This window comes from Budorcas taxicolor, chromosome 10 (genome assembly GCF_023091745.1).
Source record: "Budorcas taxicolor isolate Tak-1 chromosome 10, Takin1.1, whole genome shotgun sequence".
NCBI classification, from domain to species: Eukaryota; Metazoa; Chordata; class Mammalia; order Artiodactyla; family Bovidae; genus Budorcas; species Budorcas taxicolor.
In genome coordinates this window covers 34353340-34380403 of record NC_068919.1, presented here as the reverse complement: position 1 = coordinate 34380403, position 27064 = coordinate 34353340, and the positions used below count along the sequence as shown (strand labels likewise).

The window sequence follows — 27064 nt, the reverse complement described above, 5'->3', positions numbered from 1 at the left end:
GCAAATAACAAAGGGTCATCCCGCAGAAGGGGTCTCCATCATCCCAAAGGCAACTGGGGACTCCTGGGAGGGAGAGTGACCAAGGGGCAGGTCCGGCCTGGCCCAGTGGGCTGAGGGGCAGGAGGGTAGGTTGGGGGCTTCACATTCAATCTTTGGAGAGAATACTGAGAGAGTGAGGCAGGCAGGCAGGCAGGCCTGTTGGCAAGCTGGCGGCCCAGTGTCCCCTGCCTGTGGGCACAGGTGGCAGGCGCGTTCTGGGGCCAGGCTCAGCAGGTGGAGGTCTGCTTGCGGTAGAGCTGGATCAAGGGCACCAGGCACTCGGGCAGCCCGGTCTGTAGCAGGAAGGGGTGGTCCAGGAGCTCCTGGGCTGTGGCTCTCTCCTGGGGGTCCCGCACCAGCATCCGGTCCAGGAAGTCTCGCAGCACGGGGGAGACCTGTGGAGGCAGGGCAGTGAGAGGAAGCCATAGCTGGTAGCCACTTTCGGGTGACCCAATCTGCCTGGCTCCACCATCATATGAAAGCCTTATATTCTCTTGTTTCTTATTCCTGGTTCCTCCCAGGCTCTGCACTTTTTGGATTATCCGGTAGGCAAGCCTGGCAAGCTACAGTCCATGGGATCACGAAAGAGTGGGACACAACTTAGCAACTAAACCACCACCAAGGAAAGTCAGCATCAGTCCAGGAAAAGTGGCCAGTTCACCACAGGGGGCTGTTGAGCAATGGAATTAGGGTACCTGGAGAGCTGGGCTCCCAGTACAGCCCATCTACCACGCTGCTTCTCAGGACTCTGTGTTCAGACTCTGTGGAAAGGTGCCAGTGATCGAGTTCTGGGTCTATCCCTGATCCCTTGACAAGTTGCACTTTTATCTACAGCTCAGTTTTCTCATCTGTAGAATGGGCTAATGATAATATCTGCTTGCCTTGTCTTTCACACAGGGCTTTAGTGAAGATTAAAAAAAAAAAAGAGGTCAGGGATGACAAAGTGTTTTGAAAACTAGAAAAGTGAGACCTGAAAAGAAGATTCCTTTGTTGCTCAATGCCTTGGAGTCTAAGTCAAGGGCTTGCCTCAGTTCATTCTGAGAAATATTTTAGGATAAGGATGAGTCTTAGGCTGTTACAGAAAGCTGCATCCTCTGGGGAATTAGCTAATTAGAACTATCTGCTAGTCTAGGGGTCAGGAGTGCAGGCTCTAAGGACCATTTGTCTCAAAGTGTTTCCTGTCTGTCCTCTCATCCAGCTGGGCTACGAAACTATTTTGCCATTTAGGCACCCAGCTTCAATCCTCTGGGACATTTCTTACTCTGGCCACCAGATGGCAGTGCCATTTTGCAGCTCTGTGCTGAGCTGGCCACCAGCAGGGGGTACCCACAGGTAAGACTGGGGGTTTGGGTGGATTTGGCAGAAAAAGGTTCAACACACACACACACACACACACACACACACACACAAACACTGGTTTTAAGGGGAAACTGGCTTAGATGTGGTTAGCATATACACTGCCAGGGAGGGCAAGCCAGTTCTCTGGGATGGACTGGGAACATGTGCCGTGGTATAGCTCCCCAGCACATGGGGTAGAGGGGGGTCCTGCTCAGTTAGCTTCTCTAGATTCTTTTCCAGGACGTCAGGGTTCCCCACAGCCTTGCTTCTGTTCTCTTCGGCTCCTGTCATTGCCTGCAGGTGGAAACCTGTCAGAGTGACCGTAAGAATTTGTGACTAGGCTCCACACCCAGGTGCAGCTGGGCCTGAGAGCCAGGCTCTGATCCTTGAAGCCTCAGGGAGAACGGGGCCTGCAGGCTCACGCCTGTGTGCTGACTGACCTTGTGAGAGTTCTTCAGCTTGGGTGGGGGGCTGTCCCGGAGCCTCTTCATGGCTTGCACTGGGGAGTCACTGAAGTAGGGTGGCTCTCCATCCACCATCTCAATCACCATGATGCCCAGAGACCAGATATCTACCTGCAAGAGGAGAGTGTCCCTGACTCCACTGGCCAGAGTCTGGCCTCTTGGTAGTTAGCAGCGTGCTGCAGGCTGAGAGGAGCAGCTGGTCCCAGGTCTCCCTGGTGAGTTGGCTTCCTTCCTGGCCACCCGCCCAGTGCCCTGCTTAAGTGACCACTGGCTGCAGGGTCACAGCTGTCAGCCACTCTCTTAGAAAGGCCATCACACACAGGAAAGCCTGGCCACACCCTGACCTGCCCTTGGGCTTGGGGGAGAGCATTTGGGGGGCCAGCTTATGGCAGCAAACTCACAGGCCAGAGAAGAACATTCCAAAAGGGGCCAGTGGACAGGACTGACTAAGCGGGAACCTAAGAACTGGGGGCAATGTTTGGTGGGAAGCTCTGGGGAGGACCACAAGTAGAACCATGTGTCTCCAAGCCCCTTCTGGGAGGACTGAGGGGTGGAGAGAGTGGTTACCTCAGTTGCATACAGAGACCTGGAGATCACTTCTGGAGCCATCCAGTATGGGGTTCCCACCAGGGACTTCCTCTTAGGGACATCTTTGCTGATCTGTGCACAGAACCCGAAGTCCGAGAGTTTCACCTGGAGTTAGGGCAAAGGGGAGGAAAGGAAATGAGAGGTGAGGAAGCTGCGAAGGGGGTGGTGGGTGTGCCAGGATGGGCAGGGCTTACCCTGCCGTCGAGAGTCAGCAGGATGGAGTCGCTCTTGATGTCCCGGTGGATGACACCCTGGGCGTGCAGGTAAGCCAGGGCCTGCAGCACAGCCTCGCACACGGTGGCGATCTGCTCCTCATTCAGCCTGGATGTAGAACGCACGGCCACCAGCAAAAGAGAATGTTAGCTTTGGCAGGGCGGCCGGGCAGAGGGGCTAGGCAGAGTGGGTGCCCCAATACTGGGCCCCATAGCTTCCTGGGCAATGTGTGGAGGAGCCATGTCAGGTCAGAGCCCTGGTGGAAACGGGCCTGGGCCTAGGCTGGAGACCCAGTATCTTCCTCACTCCCCTAAGACCCCCAGGTTGGTTTACCCAAGCCGATGGGCGTGGGGAGGATGGCTCAGGACAATGCGACAGGTGGTACCTCAATCATCTGGGACTCAGGCTGCCTGATAGCCCTGCCAGGACAGTAGTGGGGCAGCCAGTGCCAGGGCCCTGCTCTTCCAGCTGCCCACCTGACTTGGGAGACGATGTCCGTGAGGGCGCCGCCCTGCAGGAACTCCATAAGCACCCACAGCTCCTCGCCCACCAGGTAGCTCTTGTACATCTCCACCACGTTGAGGTGCTGGTAGTCCCGCATGATCACCACCTGGGGGCAGGAGGGGATGCCTGAGTGCCGGCACGCTCCCGGCGCCCCTGCTCCCGGAGGCCCGCCGCTGGCCGCCACACCCTCTCCTCCCACCTCGTTGAAGAGCAGCTCCCTGCGCTGCTGCTTCCTGAGGTCCATCATCTTGACGGCCACCTGGCGGCCCGAGTGCTTCTCCCGGGCCAGGCAGACGATGCCCGTGGAGCCCTCGCCAATCTTCACGTAGCTGTCCAGCAGCAGCCGCGGATCACCCTGGTCCACCACCATCCTAAGCGCAGCCTTGAACTGCTCGTGCGTCACGACACCCGTGTCCTCGCCAGCCAGGGCGCCCTTGGCCACCGCGGGGTCTTGGGGCAGGTACAGGTTGCTGGTGCTGATCTGGGCATGCCGGGTGCGGGGGGACCCCGCCGGGGAAGACCGGCCTGGAGGAGCGCCGGCGGCTGGGGCCGCGCGGAGGGACTTCTGGGGGCTGCTGGTATCCGAGGCGGTCAGAGGGCTGAAAGGCCCCACGGGCTGGTCTGAGGGCAAGGACTGGGCCTTGGCCACCAGGCTGGGGGGGCCGCCTTTCAGTGCCGGTCTGAAGGAGGAGCTGGGCTGTAGAAAGCAACAGAGAGAAGGCTGGCTGTGAGAGCACTTGGAGCACCCTTCCCAGGGAGAGGGGGTGGCCTCTGTGACCTCTGGACAAGGGTAGGGTCAGGCAGGGCATCAGATGAATGTGGGAGATGCCTCAAGCAAAGATTTTCAAATGGAACTGAAGTCAAACCACAGTCCTGCTTGAGAAGCCAACCCTCAGTGTTCCCAAGTGAGCAGAAAAAATAACAGCTGTTTATATCCACTCTGCCCCTCCTGGGAAGACAAAGCCAGGTCCCTGGAGTGTCCTAGCTCGGTGTTTCTTCCCTGGGTGATGGACAGTCAGGCCCCAGGGAGGCCACCAGGAGGCGATCCCCACTCTGTGCTGTGGGGCTGCACAGCGAATCTGGGTCACAGGGATTCACAGCTGTGTCTCTTCCATCCAAGGGCTCAGGTGGGCAGAAGAGGCCCTGGGCATCGGGTAGGGGGGTGGCAAACGCAGCAGCACAGCTGTGACTGACTCCTAGGGCAGGGAAGGAAAACCCCAGTTGAGGTCTGATAGTCCTGCTCGTTCCTGACAATGGGGAGTCTGTGTGTCTGTGCTGTGAGCCACACAGCCATGTTACCTAGGGGCGGGGGGTGGTCCTTGGGTGTCCCCTAGACTGGGGATTTGGTGCTAGAGAGATGTGGAGTCAGGAGGGTAGGTCCGGCCAAACACAAGCCTTGGGGCTGGGGTGAAAGGGTTTCCTAAGGGCTCCCTGGAGCAGCCCCTCTGGGTGATACATGCAACCCCCATGTATCCCCCAACAAGGAAGAGAGGGCAGGGGGCCCATGTTTCTGATTCCTGGTGGGGAGTGAGGGAGAGAAGGTGGAACTGAGTGCAGACTGGGCCCCCAGTGAGCCCTGCACAGCTCCAGCCCTCCTGGCAGCCCCAGCAAGAAAGGGTCCCATCCTTGGGTTTTCCCCAAGAAGCTGGTAAAGTACCACAAAACACCTCCCAGGGGCACCTGGAGAGGGCCATCCCCCAAAGTGACCTACTGGGGGACACTTGAGGAGCTGCAAGGGGACCTTCTGAGAATGTCTCAGAGCCCATTTCATAGACGGTTTGTCTAGGTGCCTAGAGGGTGCTGGCCCTCCCTTATCCTCACAACTGAGTCAGCATCCAGAGAATCTGCTCAAGCACTCAGCTTGGGCTGGACTGCGTCAGTCTGGCCCTTGGGTCCTACCAGGCTCAGCCAGAGCCTTCTCAACCTCTTCAGCAGCCCTTCCCCCTGGACTTCAGAGCCCCCACCCCAATCCCTGGCCTGGGCTGGCCTAGGGCTGAGCAGGTGCACAGTGCCACTGCCGCGGCTGCTCTGCCAGCCCCAGCCCCATGTGCCCGCTGGGCGTGCTGCAGCCTCAGGCAGGCTGTGCCTGGCTCCAGCTCAGTCCTCGAGGGGAAGGAGCAGGAACGCCTCCTAGGACTGCTGAGACCACTCCACTCCTGCCTGGGGAGCACTTCTGTGCAGCAGGTAGACTGTCCCATGTCCCCGCCAGTACCCAACCCTCACCTGCCCTTCCCTAGTCTATTGTGGTGAAGCAGTGGGACCTCCAGCTGAGGGTCAGGAAAGGACCCGGATTCTGGTCTTGCTCTGCTCTGACTTGCCATGAATCCTAGGCCAGTCCCCCTCTCTGAGCCCCAGTTTCCTCTGATCTGGGGAGCTGGATAAAATGCAGAATCCTGGGCCTTGGGAATGGCCTCAGCAGGTTTCTGAGAGAAGGGACTCTGCATTTTAACAAGGCCCTGGAGACCCAGGTTCGATCCCTGGGTAAGGAAGATCTCCTAGAGGAGGAAATGGCAATCCACTCCAGTATTCTTGCCTGGAGAATTCCATGAACAGAGAAGCTTGATCCCTGGGGTCACAATGAGTCAGACATAACTGAGCAACTAACACACCAGCACTGGGTTTTGAGGTGGGAGGAACCCCGAACCGCAATTTGAGCTGCTCTGATTCCATGGCTGCGGGGAGCCCATGGGAGGGCGGGAACTAGGGGTAGAGGGAGCGTGGCCACCACTGAGGCTGTGGGGCCACAACCAGGAACAGAAGTATCACACGCTGTCACCCAGAAGCAGCGCCCAAGGCTCTGTAAAAAGGCTGCCTGCTGGCCACGGCGGATTTAATACAGACAATGTGCTCTCTGAGCAGCACTGGTGTGGGGCTGGGCGGAGCTTGGGGACATGAAAAGCTCATGTTGCCCTCAACCTCATCCTCTCAGCCCTTGACCTCTCTCCACCATGGATCTCTAAGGAAGGCAGACCATTTCCCATTCCTTCCAGCCTCTCCGCTTCTTGCATGAGCTCTCTGCTCTGAGGATGTGTGGACATGGGGAGGGTGGGGACAGGCCATGCAGAGGGGCTGAGGAGGGGGCTTCATCTTTCTCTGCCATCAAGGCCCCCATGGAGACCCTGAGCTCAGGGCCCAAGGTTACAGGGGGCGGACGGAAGCAGTAGATAGACCTGGTGGAGAGGCCAGCACCCATGTGGTCTAGGACACGGGCGTGGTGGGCCAGGCTTGGTCTTCACCTCTGCGGGGTCTGGTCCCAAGTGTCCCTTTGTGGGCTTTGCTGCCTGTCTCCACAAGGAGGGAGCTTCTACCTCACAGAGCCACCAGAAAGGACCGGGTGAAGCTTGTTAAACCATTCCAAGGAAGCGAAAGGGCAACAAAACGTGGAATTAATTAAGGACTCTGGATTAATTCTGGAGTTACTTGTGTGACTGAGGCCTCTTGCAGGGCAGGAAGCCACTAGAAAGAAGAGTCGTTCGTGGAGTTACAACGCTGCCGCATGTTCCCTTCCTGGGCTGTGGTGACAGGGCCGGGCTCTCCAGCTATGGGCTCAGGAGGCTGTTCTGTCGGGGCTGCACAGGCAGAGGCCATCTCATAATATTTAAGAAATAATAAAGCCGTTTACAGAGGGCTTACCACTTTAACAAGGGCATTAAGTGCCTTATCTCATTTAATGCTCATGGCCCTGTGGCTTGTTTTATTAAGCCATGGGTAATATTATTATCTACATTTGTAGATGAGGAAATAGGCTCAGAGAGGTTAAGTAACTTGCTTAGAGTCACTCAGTAGGAAGCAGACTTCAGCCCTGGTCAGCCTAATCTCTGACCTCTATGCAGTGGTCTGACTGGGGGTCCTTGGCATATAATGGAGTACATGATACACAGCAGGTATTTAACCCAGGTTTGCAGATTGCTGAGGTCTTTCTGACTCAGCCTTCTGCCACTAAGTCGGACCACTTCTAAATCCCTCAAGCTCTGTCTTACCTCCTTGGCCTTCCTGTCCCTCCTTGAGGTCCTCTTTTGCTCTTTGGTCAAAGTGAGTGACTGCAGGCCAAGTGGTACAAGAGCTGAGGGCAGTAGTTCTTAACTGGGGGTGATTTTTTCCCTTGAGGAACACTCGGCAATGTCTGGAGGAATTTGGGGTTGTCCCATCTGAGGGGTGCTACTAGCATCTAGAGGGTAGCGGTCAGAGATGCTTCTGAATATCCTTCAATACACAGGAGAGTCCTTACCACAAAGGATTATCTACAAACGTCAGCGGTACAAGGTTGAGAAGCCTGGACCCAGAGTGGCTAAGGGGCAGTCTTGGCTCTGCCTTTTAGGGGCCTGGCTTGAGAACATCTGTCCAGAAGGGTGTGCCCAGGGGGCCAGATTGCGAACTGTGGACAAGCGCCACCTGCCTCCACAGGTACAGGGGAGATGCTGCACCGCCTGCAGCAGCAGCCCACAGTAGGCGCCTGGTGAAGTGTGCAGAGATGGGGGATGGCCTGGCCCCCTGCTGTGGGGTGCAGGAGGGAGCCCTGGGCCATGCATGCCAGTTTTGACACCGCCTTTCTCCAAATCCCTGAAACCACCTCCCTGCTCCATCAGGACCCTCTACGTGCACTTTCTGGTGGTGTGCACTGTCCTGCTCCGTCCTTAGTTTTCTGGGGAATGTCTCCCCAGGGACAGCCTTCCAAACCCCTCCACACGCTCACAGGCACTCGTGTTTTCTCACATGACATATCAAGCCACATCTCATCTATTCCTCTCCAAAACCAACCCCTGCAGAGGATCCTAGCCCACTGTCCTTTGTCCCAGTGGGGGCTGGAGGGCACAAAGCCCAGACCTCCTCTGGCTGGCAGCGACTTAGAAGGGGTTGAGGGTCCAGGTCACTCCCAACCCCGCTGTCCTCCACGCTCAGGCGGGACACAGAGGCGCCATCTGGGAGGGGAGACTCTGTCACTCACGCTGCTGTGGTGGTTATTTCTTAGATCTGACCTAGAACCCTCGTGGGCTTCTCTAGTGGCTCAGTGCTAATGAACCTGCCTGCCAAGCAGGAGACACGTCGATCCCTGGGTCTGGAAGATTCCCTGGAGAAGGAAATGGCAACCCACTCCAGTATTCTTGCCTGGGAAATCCCATGGACAGAGGAGCCTGGTGGACTGCAGTCCACAGGGTCGCCAAGAGTCGGACACAACTTAGCAACTAAACAGCAACAAGCTTGTGCTGTGGCTTAAGCTTATTTCTGCCTGTCCCTTAGGAAGGAGCTAAAAGATGCCTTTGTGAAAAGGCCTTCATGAGGAGGAGGTGTGAGCCCAGAGGGCCCCCCACCCCTGGCTGACTGTTTGAGTCCGTCTTCTCATCTGCCAAATGGGAAAGGATGTTACTGTCACCACGGACGGGGTGTCATAGGGTATGGAAGAAGCCAAAGCTTTCTCCTCTGCCTGCCAAGAAATGTCACCATTAGGGCTCCATTCACTGGTTCCTTTTTAACAAGAAAAATGTGTGCATTTGATACTGTCACACATGCTGAAAGTTGGTTCTCCCGATGCTCCCAGACCCCAGGCAAATTCAGTCCTCTAGCTTTTCATATGGCACACAATATGAGAAAAAAATAATTATAGAAATGTTAAACAGAGCAACAATCACTAGGAAAAGGGTAGGCAGGAAGGAGGGGAGGAAGGGAGGGAGTGAGGAGGAAGAAATCCTCACTAGAGAAGGGCATTCTGAATGCCTATGGGAGAAGCAGTGCAGGGAGGCTGTGCCTGACCTCAGGAGAGCCCTGGGATAAGCAGGGGGTTGAGGCCAAAAGAAGATCTGAGAAGAGAGAGCCAGAGAGACCCTGCCCCCTAAGTCCTAGAGCCCCTACTTCTGCTGGGGCCTGGGGGGGGGTTGCCGGTCACTGGGGGCAGGCAAGAGTCTGGGCTTGCGGTTAAAAGTGCTGCTTTTTCAGAGGGCGTACCTGCCTCCCTGTGTGGTCTGGCTAGGCACACCCCAGAGAGCAGGAGTGTCAGCTGGGGCATACTGGAGCCCCTCAGAAACCCCTGCAAAGTGACCTGGCTTGCAACCTCTGACTCACACGTGCTAAGCCTTTGGAGGAGGAGCGCTCAGCTGGTTCAGGGTAGAATCTGCAGCTGATGATCTGTTGCCTTCCCCCAACCCGACCATGTAAGCAGGAAAGGCGGGCAGGGCCTGTGTCCCCAGTGGATGCAGTGGGCCCAGCTGCCTACCCTGGTGAGAGTGGGGGCCCCGGCCTGACTTACCTTGCTCTGCGCTGCAGGGCCTGGCTTGCTGCTGCTTGGAGGGGCCGTGGCAGGAGCAGACAGAAACATGCTTCGGAACAGCCTGCGCTTCAGGCTGCTCTCCTGGGTCTTAGGGCTGGGGCTGCCCTCCCCGCCAGGCCTGCTCGCCGCCGAGCCCACCAGACAGGACTGTGGCCGGGCCTCCTCGGGGCCATGCCTGGCAGTCTTGGTCCCACGCCTGCCCGTGGCCGTGGGGGGTGAGGTTCCGGTTGGGGAACTCTGCAGACAGGTGCCCAGCTGCAGGCAGCGCTGTGTGGCACCCTGGAACTCGGCAGGGCCCAGGGACTGTGCTTTGGCGGCCAGTCCATTGGGAAGGACCCGTGGGCTCTGCAGCTCGGGCCACGGCACCTGCCTACGTCCTGCTGGTGCACCCCCGTTGCAGCTGAGGTAGAGTCCGTGGGGGTCGCTGCGCTCAGACTGGGGGCTCTGAAGGTACATGTCCGGGTCAGTGGCCCACTGCTCATCCCCCAGCAGCCCCAGGGACTGTGCCCGCCGCCGGCTGGTGGGGCTGCGGCCGCGCAGGGTGTTGGAACTGATGACCGACAACTTCTGGATGTCGTTGAGCAGCCCGGAGATGTAGCCGTCCGTAGGCACCGAGCTGCCCCGCACCACCGTCTGCAGGAGGGTGGAGGAAGAGTGTGGTGAGCCTCCTGTTCATGGTGGAGGGTGGGGGTCAAGTCAGAGAGCGGGGCCTGGAGGAGGAGGATCACCTGAGGACCTTGCTTGGTGTATCATCTACCTGTTCCTTAATTTTTCAGTCCCTTACCAGGGCTTACAGAGGGCCAGGCCTGTGCTGGGGTGGGCATACAGGAAGAAGGTTCATTCTCATGGGCTCAAGAACTCCGCAGACTGGCAGGGCAGGTGAGTAACCACACTGTTTAATCCAGCATGCCTGATGGTGTGGGTGGCTGAGCCTGGGGAGCTGGTGGGACTTCAGACCCTGCCTGGGGCTCGCTGCCATTCTCCAGCTCCATCTGTGGTCTTCTGGGGGGGCATGCAGGGCTCTCTGGGGGGAGAGGCTCCAGGCCAAGGCTCTCCTCCACACACATGGGCTTCGTGGCCTCCAAACCCCACCAGAGCCCTGACCCCAACCCCTTTATCACGGGGCTCTTTATCACGTTGTGTCCCGACCTACACAACATAATCCCCCTGGTCTGTGAGAGCCCCAGGTCCAAATATCGCTTTGGGACATACCTAAAGATTGTTCATTGTTATCTGAAACTCAAATTTTATTGGGCCTCCTGTATCTTTATTTGCTTAATCTGGCAACCCTCCCACCCTGTGGGTTGGGATAACCCTCCCCCTTCAAACCAGACTCCTTCTCCCTAGGGAGAGAAGAGGCTGATTAGCTGGGAAAGAAAACAAGGTAACTAATTGATAACTGGTTGTCACGTTTCCTCCGGTGCCTGGGTGGTCCTGCCAGCTGCCCTCTGTGGAGAGCGATGGTCTGAACCCCACCCTCTGCCCTCCCCGCCCCGCACCTCACCTTCATGGGCTGGAGCTGCACCCGGGTGATGCGTGAAGGGTCCACCACGGGCTTGGGTCGCCGCAGCGTGTCCAGGATGTTCTGCCATTGTGGGGGGAGGCCCACGAACTTGCCTTCTTTGGGGTCGAAGGAGGTGTGCACGCGGTGCTGGAAGTTCTGTGGGGCCGAGATCTCGGGGCGTTTCTTCTTTTTCTTGCGGAACATGGCGCCTGCATGGGGAGGCTCAGGCTGAGCTCCGGCTCCACAGGGACCTGGCCCCAGGGAAGCACAGGGGGCTGCAGCGTGTGCTGGGGCCCCAGGCTCCCTTCCCGGGCACAGCCCCCCCGTACCAGCCCAGGCTCCCCCTACCCCACCTCTCAGGCCTCTTCCTTGGGGGAATGGGCTAGCTCCCCACAGAGTGGTCCCAGAAGTTGCAAGAGCCCCATAAACAAGCCAACACAGACTACAAACATGGAAAAGAGGTGTCTGCTTTCTTGTCTGAGCCAAGTCCCCTGCCGAGCACGCAGACTCTGGGGGTGTGTTTTTATAAGATCCAAAGACATGACAAATATCATTCCACCGTCAAAGAGCTAAAAGGAGGGTGGGGAAGAGGGAGGAAAGCCCGCAAACTCATTGTATGACGTGAGGATGATCTTGATTCTTAAAGCAGATAAGACTAGTACAAGAAAAGGAAAATGTGAGCCAACTTCACTTATGAACATAAAAGAAAATCCTAAATAAAATTAGCAAATTGAATCCAACTGCGCATTAAAGGTTTTTGTTTTTTCTTTTATATCACAGTCAACTCGGGTTTGTCCCAGGATGGTTCTAAAACAAAACCTGTCAATGTGACATGCACCCTCACAAAAAGGCAAGCTGCTGATTCACAGGCATGCTGCCCAGTCAGGGACCAAACTAAAAGGACCCTCGTGGTCCCCAGGTGCTTGGCCCTAATTCTGGAAAGGCCCTGAGCCAAGGGCACTTCTAGGGAGGGTGAGGGCCACTATCTTAGGGGGAAAAGATAGCCCACTTCCTCCTGGGCTCCTTTCTCTCTGGTCTCACAACTCTGACTATACAAAACATCCCCTGCAGTCAAACCTCCATCCCTTACTTTGCAGTTAGGGGTTTGCCTAAGGTGTTAAGGGGCTTCCCTCATAGCTCAGTCAGTAAAAAATCTGCCTGCAATGCAGGAGGTCTGGGTTTGATTCCTGGGTTGGGAAGATGCTCTGGAGAAGGAAATGGCAACCCATTCCAGTATTGTCACCTGGCGAATCCCATAGACAGAGGAGCCTGGCAGGCTACAGTTCATGGGATCGCAAGAGTCAGACACAACTTAGTGACTAAACCACCACCACCTAAGGCCCTACTAAGCTCCATCAACAGCTCTGAGTGACATGGGCACGCAGATCTGAGCAAGGGAGACTGACCCTTCCAAGTGCTGCTCTGGCCTTGCTTTCAGGGAGCCCTAGGCTGGGACCACATGTGATGGAAGACACAGCTGGGGTACCCACTCAAATACGTTTATGTCTGATGTGGCTCAAAATAGCTCAGTGGGTTTGTGTGTGTATGTGGGGGGGGGGGTATGTGTGCAAAAGACACTCAGTAGGCGCTTGTGTCAGATAGAAAGGTCACTTTCAACAAGACATGTTTTGTGTCTTGAATTGAATGCTTGGATCTTTCATTTATCCACAGAACTGAATATGTTCATGGCATCAGAACATGGCATTCTCTTTTTGCTTCTGCTCTGGAGGTTAACCAGTAACCTGGTTACTTTCACAGGTTCTGGAGTAGGTCACAGATCTAGGAGGGAGCTGGTGCCCACTTGGAGGGAAGGGGGCTCAAACAGCCACAGCCTCTCCCCGTTCACCAAGCATGAATCAATCTGAATCCAGGTCATACCTCTTGGAATGGCCATTACTTTGGGGACCTTGAAATTCAGTAATCTATCAAACATTCCCACCAGGCAAAGCCACATGTGCAGAAGCTCCAAGAACCAAGGACTTTAGAATGAAATATACCTTTGAGTTATAGGAGAGTGGCAGGAAGTCTGCCACTAATTTGGGGAGATTCTGAGTGAGTTACATAAATGCTGTAACCCTCAGCACTCTTCATCTATAAAGTGGGGTTAATAAAAGATAACACACAGGTTTAGGGAGTGTTGAGTGAGCAGATTCCCACGAAACAGGGGCTTTTTCTCTTGCTCTGTTACCTCTCTGAGCATCCTCTCAGTTCAGGGCTCTGCAGACAGCAGAACATGAGCAGATACAAGTCTGGAATTGATGCTCAACCCCAATCCTTCAAAGTCACCTGGCATGGGTTATGTGTGATTTCCGGTACTAGGGCCCTTGCTACTTCTCTACAATGTAGACTCTTCATGGTTTGGTAAACCTTGACCTCCTCCTGGTGGTCTTTGGCTACAGAAGAATCTCAGTTCTGCAATTCTGTTCTCAGAGCGTCTCAGACCCTCTGGATCTGTCCAGACATCTCTGGATTAGCTCAGCTGACAGTTTCACTCTCCTCCCTACTCTGTGAACTCCTCTAGAGATGCAGGGAACAGCCAAGAGTTGAAAAAGAGCTGGCTAATACTCTCTCCTGCAAGGAGATCAAATCAGTCAATCCTAAAGGAAATTAACTGAATATTTATTGGAAGGATTGATGCTGAAGCTGAAGCTGCAATACTTTGGCCACCTGATGGGAAGAGCAGACTCATTAGAAAAGGCCCTCTGGGAAAGATTGAAGGCAGGAGGAGCATCACCAACTTGATGGACATGAGTTTGAGCAAGCTCCAGGAGATGGTGAAGGACAGGGAAGCCTGGTGTGCTGCAGTCCATGGGGTCACAAAGAGTCAGACAATGACTTAACAACAGCAATACTCCCCCCAACCCCACCCAGAACAACCTCCATGCTAACTTCTTGGCCCCACTCAAGGGCCCAGCATTTGCTGCAGGAATGTGCAGAGATAGCATCTTCAGTAAATGGTCTATGTGACTCCAAAATCACCCTAACAACTATTCCAGGATAAAGTTCTTCCCACAGGTATCAGGAAGGGCCTGAGGAGAAAGGAAGACAGTGCAGGGTCCTAGGGCCCAGGAGTTGGGGTGGGAGGTCAGGAGCTGACAGAAGCAATGAACTGAGCTCAGGCTTCAGGGGAGGGGAAGTAGAGATTTAGAAATCGGAGCCAGTCACTTAGTGAGTGGGAGATCCACACCTAAAGGGAGGCTTCCAGGACTCATCCAAAATGATGGTAAGGCCAACACTGCTTGAGACAACATGATTTTGCACAGAGGAAAATCTACACATAATCTTTTGGGATTAAATGTGAATTTTAAAAGTCCCTAATTTACGATCGGTATAAAAAAAATCAATTGTATTTCTGCACAACTGCAACAAACAAATAGAAAATGAAATTAAAAAAAATTCTATGGTACCATGGGAAATAGACCTTTGGGCTTTGTCCCCCAACCCTTCCCCCAGCCCCCACCCCTGGTACAGAGCTCTTAAAACTCTTGGAATCCCCAGAGTGATAAAACGGTTGAAATGTTCAGCCTCACCCTCTCCTACTTCTGCAAAGGGAAGAGGGGGCTGGAGACTGATTTAATCCTCAGGTCCAGTGGTAAAGAATCTGCCTTCCAATGTAGGGGATGTGGGTGTGATCCCTGGGAGGGAAAACAAGATTCCACATGCCACAGGGCAACTAGCCACAACTGGAAAGTGTGCACGCCACAAGGAAGACCTAGCACAGCAACCCCCACCAAAGCCATCGATAGCCAATGATTTAATCAATTGTGCCTACTTAATGGAACCGCCATTCAACCCCTCCGGGATAGGTTTCAGGGCTGGTGAACCCAGGTGCCAAAAGGGTGACGTGTCTGGGGAGGGCATGGAAGCTCTATGCCCTTCCCTTCTCCTGCCCAGAATTTCTTCTTCCCTTTGGCTGTTCCTGAGTTGTCTCTTTTCTAGTAAACTAGTCATAGTAACGTGCTTTCCTGACTTCCACCAGCCATCTCAGCAAATTATCAAATGTGAGAAGAGGGTTGTGGGAAACTTAATTTATAGCCAGGTGGTCAGAAGTACTGGCTTTGGAGCGGGAGTCCAAAATAGGGGGCAGTTAGTAAGGTTGAGCCTGAGGAGTCTGTGCTATTCCAGGTAGTTAGTGTCAGAATCAAACTGCATTGTGGAACACCCAGTTGATCCCAGAGAGTTGGAGAAGTGATCTTAGGAGGAAAAAAAACCTTCTCATTTGATGTCAGAAGTGTTATTAGGTAAAACCCTTCAGCCATCCTTTCCCATTTTACATTAAAAATATCAGATTTTTATGAATAAATCTAATTGAAGAGATGCAAGGTCTCTACATGGAAAAATATCAAACATTAAAGATAATAAAGAATGTTCATAGGTTAGAAAACTCAATATTATAAAATTATCAATTATTCCCAAATTAACCTACAGAGTTATTACAATATCAATCAAAATCACAGGATAATTCTGTTGATAGAAATTGACAAACTGTTCTATATTCTACCAATGAAAAATCAGAAAGAGAAATTAAGGAATCAATCCCATTCACCACTGCAACAAAAACAGTTAAGTATCTAGGAATAAACTTACTTAAGGAGACAAAAGAACTGTACACAGAAAATTATAAGACACTAATGAAAGAAATCAAAGATGACATAAATAGATGGAGAGATATTCTATGTTCTTGGGTAGGAAGAATCAATATTGTGAAAATGACTATACTACCAAATGCAATCTACAGATTCAATGCGATCCCTATCAAATTACCAATGGTGTTTTTCACAGAACTGGAACAAAAAATTTCACAATTCATATGGAAACACAGAAGACCCCGAACAGCCAAAGCAGTCTTGAGAAAGGATGGAGCTGGAGGAATCAACCTTCCTGACTTCAGATTATACTACAAAGCTACAGTCATCAAGACACTATGGTACTGGCACAAAAACAGAAATATAGACCAATGGAATGAGATAAAAAGCCCAGAAATAAACCTATGCACCTATGGGTACCTTATATTTGACAAAGGAGGCAAGAATATACAATGGGGCAAACACAGCCTCTTCACTAGATGATGCTGGGAAAACTGGACAGCTACATGTAAAAGAATGAAATTAGAACACTTCCTAACACCATGCACAAAGATAAACTCAAAATGGATTAAAGACCTAACTGTAAGACCAGAAACTATAAAACCCTTAGAGGAAAACACAGGCAGAACACTCAATGACATAAAGCAAGATCCTCTATGGTCCACCTCCTAGAGCAATGGAAATAAAAACAAAAGTAAACAAGTGGGACCTGATTAAACTTAAAAGCTTTTGCACAGCAAAGGAAACTATAAGCAAGGTGAAAAGACAACCCTCAGAATGGGAGAAAATAATAGCAAATGAAACAACTGACAAAGGTTTAATTTCCAAAATACACAAGCAGCTCATGCAACTGAATACCAGAAAAACAAACAACCCAATCAAAAAGTGGGGAAAAGGCCTAAACAGATATTTCTCCAAAGAAGACATACAAATGGCTAACAAACACATGAAAAGATGCTCAACATCACTCATTATTAGAGACATGCAAATCAAAACCACAATGAGATATCACCTCACACTGGTCAGAATGGCCATCATCAAAAAGTTTACTAACAGTAAATGCTGGAGAGGGTGTGGAGAAAAGGGAATGCTCTTGCACTGTTGGTGGGAATGTAAATTGATAGAGCCACAATTGAAGACGGTATGGAGATTCCTTAAAAAAAACTAGGAATAAAGCCACCATATGACCCAGCAATCCCACTCCTAGGCATATACCCTAAGAAAACCAAAACTGAAAAAGACACATGTATCCCATTGTTCCTTGCAGCACTATTTACAATTGCTAGAACATGGAAGCAACCTAGATGTCCATCAACAGATGAATGGATAAAGAAGTTGTGGTACATATACACAGTGGAATATTAGCCATAAAAAGGAACACTTTTGAGTCAGTTCTAACGGGGTGGATGAAACTAGAACCTATTAAACAGAGTGAAGTGAGTCAGAAACAGAAAGATAAATATCGTTCTAACGCATATATATGGAATCTAGGAAAATGGTACTGAAGAATTTACTTACAGGGCAGCAATGGGGAGACTTACAGACATGGGGAGAGGGGAGGTGGGGGTGAGATGTATGGAGAGAGTAACATGGAAACTTACATTACCATATGTAAAATATATAGCCAATGGGAATTTGCTGTACGGCTAAGAAACTCAAACAGGGGCTCTGTATCAATCTAGAAGGGTGGGATGGAAAGGGAGATGGGAGGGAAGTCCCAAGGGAGGGGATATATGTATATACCTATGGCTGATTCAGGTTGAGGTTTGACAGAAAACAGCAAAATTCTGTAAAGCAATTATCCTTCAGTAAAAAAGAAATTGACAAACTGATTCTAAAATGTACAGAGAAACAAAGAATCAGGAATAGCCAAGACAGTCTTGAACAAGAACGAAGTTGGAGAGTTACGTTACTAGACATCAAGACTGATTATAAAGCTACCATAATTAATGCAGGGTGGAATTGGCACACAGATTGATGAGCAGACCAGTGGAACAGAAGAGAGAATCCAGAAATAGACTCACTCACATAAGGTCCTTTAATTTATGGCAAAGGTGACACTGCAATATGGCAGGGAACTGATGATCTTTTCCATAAACGTAGCTGAAGCAATTAGATCTTCGTATGAAAAAAAAGAATCTGGAAAAATGAATTCATATCATATCCTCAAACTAATTGGCTCTAATTGTGAAAGGTAAAATAATAAAGTGATGGTGGAGGGTTGGAGGGGGAAACCCATAGTCTGGCCATCCCCTGCCCTAGGTCTGCTGTGAGTGACTATTGGGGCCTCTTCTGGAGGCCCTGACCTGCTGGGGCCTAAACCTGTCCATACCCATGGGTCCCAAGGACAAATTAAACTACCAAGGTCTTCTTTGTCCAAAGCAGGCCTAGGTTAGCAATAGTAATTTCTTTCTAAAGATTTCACAAAGGTTTTTGTAAATACTTTACAAAGATTAATTTGTAAATGCAGTACGAACACAATGACTATCTGAAGGGAAATATAGCAAAATATTCATTATCCTCGTGTTTGACTGGTGGGGCCCCAGGTGATTTCCTCCTACTCCATCTTTGTACTCTTCTGAATTTTCCTTGAAGACAATGGGCTGCTTTTCTAAGTCACTTCAGTCGTGTCCGACTCTGTGCAACCCCATAGATGGCAGCCCACCAGGCTCCCCCATCCTTGGGATTCTCCAGGCAAGAACACTGGAGTGGGTTGTCATTTCCTTCTCCAATGCATGAAAGTGAAAAGTCAAAGTGAAGTTGCTTAGTTGTGTCTGACTCTTAGCGACCTCATGGACTGCAGCCTACCGGGATTCTCCGTCCATAGGATTTTCCAGGTAACAGTACTGGAGTGGGGTGCCATTGCCTTCTCCAAAAGAAAACAACATATTTTTAAATAAAGAAAAGAGTGATCCATGAGGACTGAATTCCTAAGAGATATGCACCCACTTAAGTCTCTGATGTTGCCAGGTCTACTGTTGCTGCTAAGTCGCTTCAGTCGTGTCCGACTCTGTGCAACCCCATAGATGGCAGCCCACCAGGCTCCCCCGTCCCTGGGATTCTCCAGGCAAGAACACTGGAGTGGGTTGCCATTTCCTTCTCCAGTGCATGAAAGTGAAAAGTGAAAGTGAAGTCAGTCAGTTGTATCCGACTCTTAGTGACCCCATGGACTGTAGCCCACCAGGCTGCTCTGTCTATGGGATTTTCCAGGCAAGAATACTGGAGTCGGGTGCCATTGCTTCCTCCGTTGCCAGGTCACTGGGTATCAATCACCTGAGTGCCTCTCTCCAGTTCTGTGTCCTAGACACACACACTAATGCCCAGACAGGGACCCTCCCTTGCCATTCCTAGGTCTCCATCTTCCACGGAATTTCCCACCTTCTGACAAGCCCAGGAGTCCCTGGGCTGAGGGAGAGCGGGTGCTGAGTCAGCCTTGAGGTTAAATCAAATCAGGCCACGCCCACGTTTAAAACTGTCACCCAGAAGCTCCAGCTCTTTGAGTCCACACTCCATTAACCTAGTGGAAGAGCCCTCCTTAAAGAAGATACTCTGGAGCAGGAAGCAGGAAGAGGGCTGCTGTCCCCTCAGAGAGCCAGTCCTGGCCTTGCCTTCTGCCCAGCCTGACAGAAAATATGTGGGCTTCAGTGGCGGAAGAAAGTGGGCAGAGGCAGGGTGCCCGCTCTGGTTCAGGGTGAACTCTGCTGCCCCAGCCCCGCCCTTCTGGTCTGACACCTCGCCAGACCAGAGGAGGGAGGGGTTAGGAGTCTTCCGTAGGCTGGGATGCGTCTCTACGCCTGAGGAATGCTTTGCACATTCCTCTTCTGAATGGCCAAGGAAGTCACCTTCCAGCCAGCAGGCTGGCCCATGACTGGGTGGGAGAGGAAGGGAGAGGAGGGGAGAGCCCTGCCCCAACCAGTCTGAGGAGGAAGCTCTGGGCACAGCTCCTGCCGAGGCTGCTCCCTCCAGTGCGAGCCGAGCCTGGCACTTGGGGAGCCGGTCAGCTCCTGGCAGAGCCTTCTGGAGGAAGAGCTGCCACACCCAGTAACACTGAGGGTGGAGCTGGTGGGACAGTTCAGGGAGCCAAAGCCCGGGGTCACTGAGGGGCGGGACTCTCATGTCAGAGGAGCAGGAGACTCCAGAGAGAAAGGGAAGTAACTTTTCTTGAACACCTACTATGTGTTAGCCACTTTTCAAGCAACAACTAATTTAATCCTCACAACAACCCTGGGAGGTAGGCATTATTATTATCATCTGCAAATCCAGATGGGTTCAGGGAGGCTGAATAACTTGCCCAGGGTCACAGAACCAGGAAATGCCGAGTTGGGGTTTGAACACAGATCTGACTCCCAAGTCCTGCTCCATCCACCATGCCCACTTGGAAGGACTCGGGCTGTTGTCGGTCTCCTTCCCAGAGGTATCTGTGAACAGGGAGGGGCTGCGCAGCCTGTGTAGAAGGGGGTGGGCCAGGGCCCGCTCCCTGAACCAAGATTGCTGGGTTCTTTCCTGTTCTGATCTGTGAGTCAGAGGCCAACGGAGACGGGTGCTGACTTGTAAGCTGACCCTTACTTTGGAACCAGGATTTGTTTGTATTTTGCCTTGCAATGGTGGCGGTGCGGGTGTTCTAAAGAGCTCGCCTTGGCAGCTGTGATGCAGGGCCTGGCACATACAGAAAGACTGCAAAAATAGCAGGAGAGTATTTTCTCCAGCACAGGTCACGTCCCCTCAGTAGGGTCTCAGCCTAAAGTCAGGCAACTGGCAAGCCTGGCTCAAGGAGGGCGGGCAGAGCTTTGTGGCTGATGCTAAGGTTCTACGGTGACAGGTGTGTGTGGGGGTTTGGGCGGTGGAGCCCCCGGACTAGGTGCTGTGGCTCAGCTGGTCCAGGGTCCATAACAGGGACGGCAGACAGCTGCACTGGGTGGGTCATTCCCTCAAGCTGCTCTTCCTCTGAGTGAGGAGACATCCGTCTGCCAGGCCTGAGGTGCCAGGACCACCCAGTTGTTGGGACCCCACCAACCCAAGGCAGAGCCCCGAAGGCATGAGTCTGCGCTTAAACCTCAAAGCAGAGCACAGGCTTCCCAGGGAGCACTGCCATTTGAGGCAGACCCTGGGGAGTGAAACTGCCCGCTCCAGACGTGCTCCCAGACTGCCTTCCTGCCAGAAGTTCTCTTGGGACGTAACTCTGGGGCCCGTCTAGAGCCAGCGCCAACTGTTTTCTTAACCCGTGGTCTCTGCTGTTCACCAGAAGAGCTGGTGTCCAATGTGGCTGCCTCACCCCCAGACCTGGCTTCCAGTGGGCTCTGGCTGTTCCCACATGTTGAATTCTTTTCAAGGAAAGGACACTACCCCACTGAAGGGATTCACAACAGCACACTACAGGCTGGGAAGGTGCTTTCCAGAAAGCGAGCCTGAAGGAGTTTGCAGCCACTCGTAGGGAATAGGATTTGTTTGGCTTCATAAGCTCCGAGATGTTGTAAGCTCTCTGTTAGGATGAGGCTGGTGGGATCCCCCTCCACCTCCAGATGACTGGGAAAAGAGATGGCAACTGCCCCCGGGGCCCCACTCCTTCCGAGGGCTAGGGAGTGAGAGTGGGGTGCACACTTAGGCCCCGTGAGGGAGGCCCGGGGCCGGTTTGTCAGGGCTGTGTGCTGGCTCAGCGTGGACTGGGGTGTGCAGTCCCTAAGTTCTGCTTGTGATCCTGACCCCCTCTTCCTTTCTAGGACTCAGCATTTCTGGAGGCGACAGGGGAATGGATTTATTCACCTCTGCCGGCTTCTCTAGGTAAAGTGAGGCGAGAAATACCATCTGTCCCAGTTGGAGGGGCTGTTTGGGGTATTTTTAGTAATCATCCCTCAGGGAGTGCCTAGAGTAAGCACTAGGCTCTGGGCTGAGCACTTCACACACGGAATCCTCGCCACAAGCCCGTGAGATGGGCCCATTATTGTACCCATTCTGCAGATGAGGAAGCCCTTGCTCAGAGATTGATCTGCCCCAGTGAAGCAGCCAAGAAGGGCAAGATCCCTGTTAATTGGACCCAGCCCCTGACGTGAATGCAGCTGCAGTCAGCTGTCACCTCCTACCACCCGACTCGTGTCACTCTCAGAGTCACGCAAGCGGCTCTGTGACCCGGAGGAGAGGAAAGCCCGAGTCCTAGAGCATGCACAAAGGCGCCCCAGGGCTGCCGCCGTCCAGTCACAGAAGGGCCTACGGGGGACCCTGCTACCTCCAGAGCTGGGCCCTTCATTCCGAGCTCTGCTGCCCGGCCGCTTCATCACACTCTGTGGGAACTGTCACCCCCCCGACCCTTCCATGACAAGGAATGCGCCTCACCAGCCCCCTGGTTGAGAATACCCTGGACAGAGGCCAGTCTTTCACTGGAGTGTTCTCATCCGTCAGCAAGATTATTCTCAAAGTTTTATAAAATTGTATTATTCGTTCATTTATTCAATAAATTTCATTTGCTGGGCATCTGCTCTGCTCAAGGCTCTGGGGATCGTGGTGAACAAAACAGAATCTTTGCTCTTGTGCGTTTAGCTGGCTTTTCCAAATAGATGTTGTTGGTCCCCTGAGCTGCACGGCCTGCCTGTAGGACTTGCTGGGGTCTGGCTTCCCCTGAGTCCCTGCCTCATTTTCCATCCCTTGGTGGCATTCTCTGTAGGAGCTCGCCCACATCCTGCTGGCCAGTGCCAATGCATTCAGTGATGGGGATGTGCCCCTTCCTAAGGCCCCTGCCCTCTGTCCCCTCAGAGCTCGTCATCCTTCGTGTAGGGCTGAGCTCTGTCCCCCCCGCAGCTCACCAGGATCTGGGCCTCAAACTGCCCTCTGCACGTGACAAGAGAGGTGGCACCCCAGCACCCTTCCTGGCCCCTAGAAATGCACCAGGCAAAGGGCCTGAAGACAATTTCATCTGCTCTTCTGCCCAGTTGTCCCCTGCAGTGTAGGTGGGTCCTAGACCCAGGCTGTACCCCTTACTGCCCCTGCCCGCAGGCTCTGTAAGATCTGCCCAGGGTGCTGTGTGGAAATGTGGATGGAGCATCCCCAGGATGCAAAGCAGTACCCTGAGGTTCTTCTGCCCTACTAGAACGGCCCAGAGAGAAGCCCAGTGTGCAGGACAGAGGGCCTGGGCACAGAATGCGCCAGAATGTCTGGGTTCCCCACCCCTGGCATCCTACCCACACTACAGGTCTTAGTGAATCCCCAAGGGAAAGATAATGGGGCTGCTGTTGAAAAGAATATGATAATAAGTCTCATTCAATCACTTGTGTCAACACTCCAGCTGAATGAGAGGCCGAAGAGTCAGGCTGGTCAGCCAGGGAAGGTCAATATTGACTCAGGCCTGCCTCCTGGGCCCAGCTCCAGCTTGCAAGTGCCGTGCTGCGGTCCAGCCACAGCTCAAGCCAGAGCAGCCCTCTGACCTCTTCTGTTCACCATACTTAGAATCTCAACTGCTTCCCCAGTCGGCAGCGCTGGGATTTCCTGGGCACAGGATTATCTCCAAGGGCAGAGGGAAGCATGGCAGGACTGCAGGCCTGGCCCCTCTTTGCTATTCAATTTTCACCAGCTTCCACATAGATAGAGAGGTCCAAATCCTCATCACAGAGCCCTTGGTGCCTCGGCCAAAGAACCTTCAGAGTCCCCTAGTCACAAAAAGACTGTTTTTACAGTTATTGTTTGTACAATGCTTGCCTCCTCACTCCAAGTTCACAAAACTGCAGTGATATGGGCCAAACCTGTTTGAGTGTATTTTTTAGGAGGACCGGTGACCAAGGAGAGGAAGGCAGAGCTGAAAAAGGGAACCTACATATACACGTGTATTACGTGCCCAGCACGTGTCAGACACCGTGGTCATGACAGTGACAACTCTACAAGGTAGATTTTAAGAGCTTAAGTCTACAGGTGGAAAAACAGGCTCAGAGGGAAGTCATTGTCTGAGATGGTGAGTGTGCAGCTAGGATTCAAGCCCAACTCCCAAGCTCTTCCACGATGCCTGATACACATGGAAAAGCTAACTGACCTGCCCCAGATCACACAGCTCCTCTGGGCAGAGGTAGGACCAGAAGCCTCAAGCCAGAGTGTCTCTCTGGCCCAGTCTGCACTGGTGATAACAACATGTCCAGGGTCACCTATGAACAGGTGAAGCCCTGCAAGGCTTCCCAGAGCATGCTGTTGTTTCTGCCTCCAAAGCCAATTCCCTTCCAGAAATGGCCCCTGCCCAGGGGCGCCTCACTACCCACCCTCCACAGACCCTCGGCCTTGACTTTATTCCCCCTGCTTGGCTCTAACATCCTCCACAATCTCTTGTCACACAGCCAGACCATCCTTCAAGTTCTCCAAGAGAGGGCTCAGGTGGCTTAACGTTTTCGAAAACTGGAGGCAAGGCAGGTAGGCTCCTGCTGGGGCTGTCCTCCTTTATCAGTTATTATTGTCACTTCACCAGCTGCCTTGCAAGGAAGGCATGATCACCCCCACGTTATAGATAACTTCATTAAAGTTAGGAGAGAAAACAAAGCAACTTGCCTAAGGAATCAAAGGTAAAGAGTCAGAATTCGAACCCAGGTCTTTCTGGGTTCTGGGTTCCAAATGCTGTGCCCACCACCACTGTCCTACGTATGACCGGGAAGAGCTCACAGCAGAACTCATACCATGGGCTTCCCCGGTGGCCCAGCGGCTGGGAATCCACCTTGCAATGCAGGAGACTCAGGTTCAATCCCTGACCTGGGAAGACCCACATGTCACGGAGAAACTAAGCCCATGTGTCACAACTACTAAACCCATATTCTAGAGCCCTCAAGCCACAACTACTGAAGCCCACACGCCCTTGAGCCCGTGCTTGGCGACGAGCGGAGCCACCGCAGCGAGAAACCCGCACACCACGATAAAGAGTAGCCCCTGCTTTCTGTAGGTAGAAAAAGCCTGAGTGCAGCAACAAAGTCAACAAATAAATACATACATCTTTTTAAAAAACACACACACCAGAATGGGGCAAGGTAGAGAAAATGCAGCCTACACACCGGAAATCTTCATGTCTTGGCCCTTGGTGTCCTCAGCGGCATCTCCCTCCCAACTGGAATCCACTCACTGGGTGTGGGTAAAGTTGGAGAGATTTTAGCAGGTTGGAGAGCTGGGGAGTGAGCTGGTAGGCTGGGATATGCGGACCAGCACCTTTGGCTGGGGCTCCTCCCTGACCTGCTCAGCCCAAAGGCTGGGCCTGCTTCCCTCCTTCCTGTTTGGGAACCTCTTTCCCAAACAAGAATTCAGTGCACTGGCCTTGGTGACACTGCCTCTCCCCAGACAGGCATCAGACCTGGGCCAGGAACAAGGGTGGGCCATTTGAAGCCCTGCGCCTGCTGTGGGTGCAGGCAGTTGAAGTAACAATGGACACCCACTAAGGACTGGGAGGGACCCCTGCCTAACAGTACCGAAAACGGGCCAGCACAGGAGGGCCACCTGCCTGCCACTGTCCCAGCCTGTGCCTCACGCAGGTCCGAGAAGTCCCCTGGACACCCTCCCGGGGCTCACTCACCTCTGGGCCGCCTTCCCGGCCTCTTCTTTCTCCCAACTCCTCACTCTTTAGAGGGCAGAGCTTTCAGGCACGGAGGAAAGGGAAGGCCTGGCACCTTCCAGGGCCAGTCCTCCGAGGCCTGGGTGGAAACAGATCAGAAATTCATTGTGACCGAGGTAGTAAGTATCCCCGCGGATTTTGCGACTGGCCCGAATCCAAAGGCTTCGGAACCGCCACCCATCCCCCTCCGCCCGGCCTCCGACTGAGCCACCTTCTCAGGTGCGAGGGGAGCGCACGGGGACAGGGGGCGGTAGGCTCAGCGTTCCCTCTGGCCGCCTCGCTCCGACCCAGCGCGGCCGCCGGCCCCGCCTCGCCAGCCCGGGCGAGGCGCTCTCTGGACGAAGCCCGCCCCCGCCAGCCTGGGCGCGAGCGCCGGGCGCACACGCCGAGGGAGGTCGGCTCCCGGCGCAGTCGAGTCCCCTCTGCCCGCGCCGGCGGCCCCGCACTTTGGGGAAGGAAAACCCGGGGACCCGGAGCCTCGCGCGCGGGGAGGCCGGTCCCCGCCCCAGCGGAGCTCACAGCCCCTAGGCGGTCGGGACACCCACCTGCCGAGCGGGAAGCCCCCAGAGCTCTCCGAGAGGCCGCGGCAGTCCGGCCCACCCTCCGCCGGGAGGCGCCGGGAACGACGAGGAGAGGCCGCGCTTACATGTTTGTGCCGCGCCGGCTTCACCTGCCCCGAGTTTGATTTCGGGGTGTGGCCTCAGGTAGGACGCGGCGAACGCAGAGCCCGGGAGAAGTCGCGGAGGCGCGCAGGGGCAGCGGCCAGGGGGCTGCTTCTCCCGAGGAGCGCCCTTCTGCTCAACCCATTTTCTCTGGCCGCTCCGCTCCAGCGGCAGCCAGCCCTTTGCCTTCCGGTACTGGTCCCGGCCGCTGCCTACCGTGACCTATACGTGGCCCTTCGGACCCCGGGCTGCCGCGTAGGGGCCTGACCTGGACTGTCCCCCGAGCGCCTCTTTGTAATTAACTCCCTGATTTGCATTGAAGACGCACGCCCCGGCGGCGCGTGCCCACCGCACACCGGGGAGAGCGCAGCTGGAGCCCTGAAACCTGCCACCTTGGCCTGTCCTGTCCCACAGGGACAAGGTCCCACGACTGCCTTGGAGTGGCCGCCTTGTGTGGGCAGGAAAGCGGAAATTATAGACCCCAACGCCTTTGTCAGATCTTGCTCAGTTTTGAGAACCCTCTGGTCTCAGGATTGTAGGGGACCTCTGGGGAAAGAAAGCTTCCAGGAGCCCTGGACCCCCACCCTACCCCCAGCCTCACCCCCGCCAAACAGAGGAGAAGATATGGTTCTAGGGCCAGTATCTCCTAGTTGTCCCCAGCAGCGCCCTGGCCGAGGGTTAGCATGGCAGTCCCAAGTGGCTCACTCTGGGCTGCTCTTTGCCCTGCCCCTGGATTGGAGGATGGTTTGTCCTGTGTTTATATGTGTGGGAGAGGGGCAGGGGCCATCTGTCTCTTCCCCAAACAAGGAAGTGAGAAGACTCCTGCTGTCCTTGGGTCCAGAGAGAGGGCTGTGTCCAACTGAGTATCCAGGGGATTCTAGCTTAGAAATTCAGTATATCTGGACCCCAGATGGCTGCCCCCAAAGCAGTGGCAGGCACTGGGGACAGTGCAAGGATTTTCATCACTTTGAGCACCTCAAACTTTATCATTGAGGTCACTGTTGCCATGTACATTTTTGCTCACTGATTCTTTAGACATTGTGCAATTTATGGATAAAGAATTTGCATTTTAGGCTCAGTTGCTATGCACAGTTTACTGTAGGCTCCCACCAAACAGAGCTGAGATGGCCAGTGGGAATTCATCACCCCAAACAGGACTGCACCCTGTCTGGCTGCATCACAAAGCCCTGATGTCTGTCCTCAGCCTCCCTGGGGAAGGCATGGTGATGCCAGATGGACAGGCTGGCTATGGGAAGCTGGTTGTGCTGGGTGGGAGAAGGAAGAGGAGAAGGAGAAGGAGAAGGAGGGAGAGGGGAAAATGGTTGTTGAGGATTTGAAATGAAGC

At 53.6% G+C, this 27064-nt stretch overlaps 1 protein-coding gene across 2 annotated transcripts; it reads right to left on the bottom strand.

Annotated features, from left to right (window-relative positions):
- Nucleotides 1-25336, bottom strand: PAK6 (p21 (RAC1) activated kinase 6). Of its 2 annotated transcripts, XM_052646655.1 has the most exons (10): nucleotides 25269-25336; nucleotides 25019-25136; nucleotides 10913-11121; nucleotides 9388-10041; nucleotides 3346-3843; nucleotides 3119-3252; nucleotides 2624-2750; nucleotides 2409-2534; nucleotides 1818-1952; nucleotides 1-434 (listed from the first exon to the last, which is right to left on the bottom strand). In XM_052646655.1, exons 3-10 carry the CDS (start codon nucleotides 11114-11116, stop codon nucleotides 267-269), a joined length of 2046 nt encoding a protein of 681 aa, XP_052502615.1. In that variant the 5' UTR covers nucleotides 11117-11121; nucleotides 25019-25136; nucleotides 25269-25336; the 3' UTR covers nucleotides 1-266. The 2 variants fall into 2 exon arrangements, with proteins under 2 accessions (XP_052502615.1, XP_052502616.1); XM_052646656.1 differs by lacking the exon at nucleotides 25269-25336 and having other exon boundaries at nucleotides 10913-11163; nucleotides 25019-25066.
- Between the last annotated feature and the right edge of the window lie 1728 nt (nucleotides 25337-27064).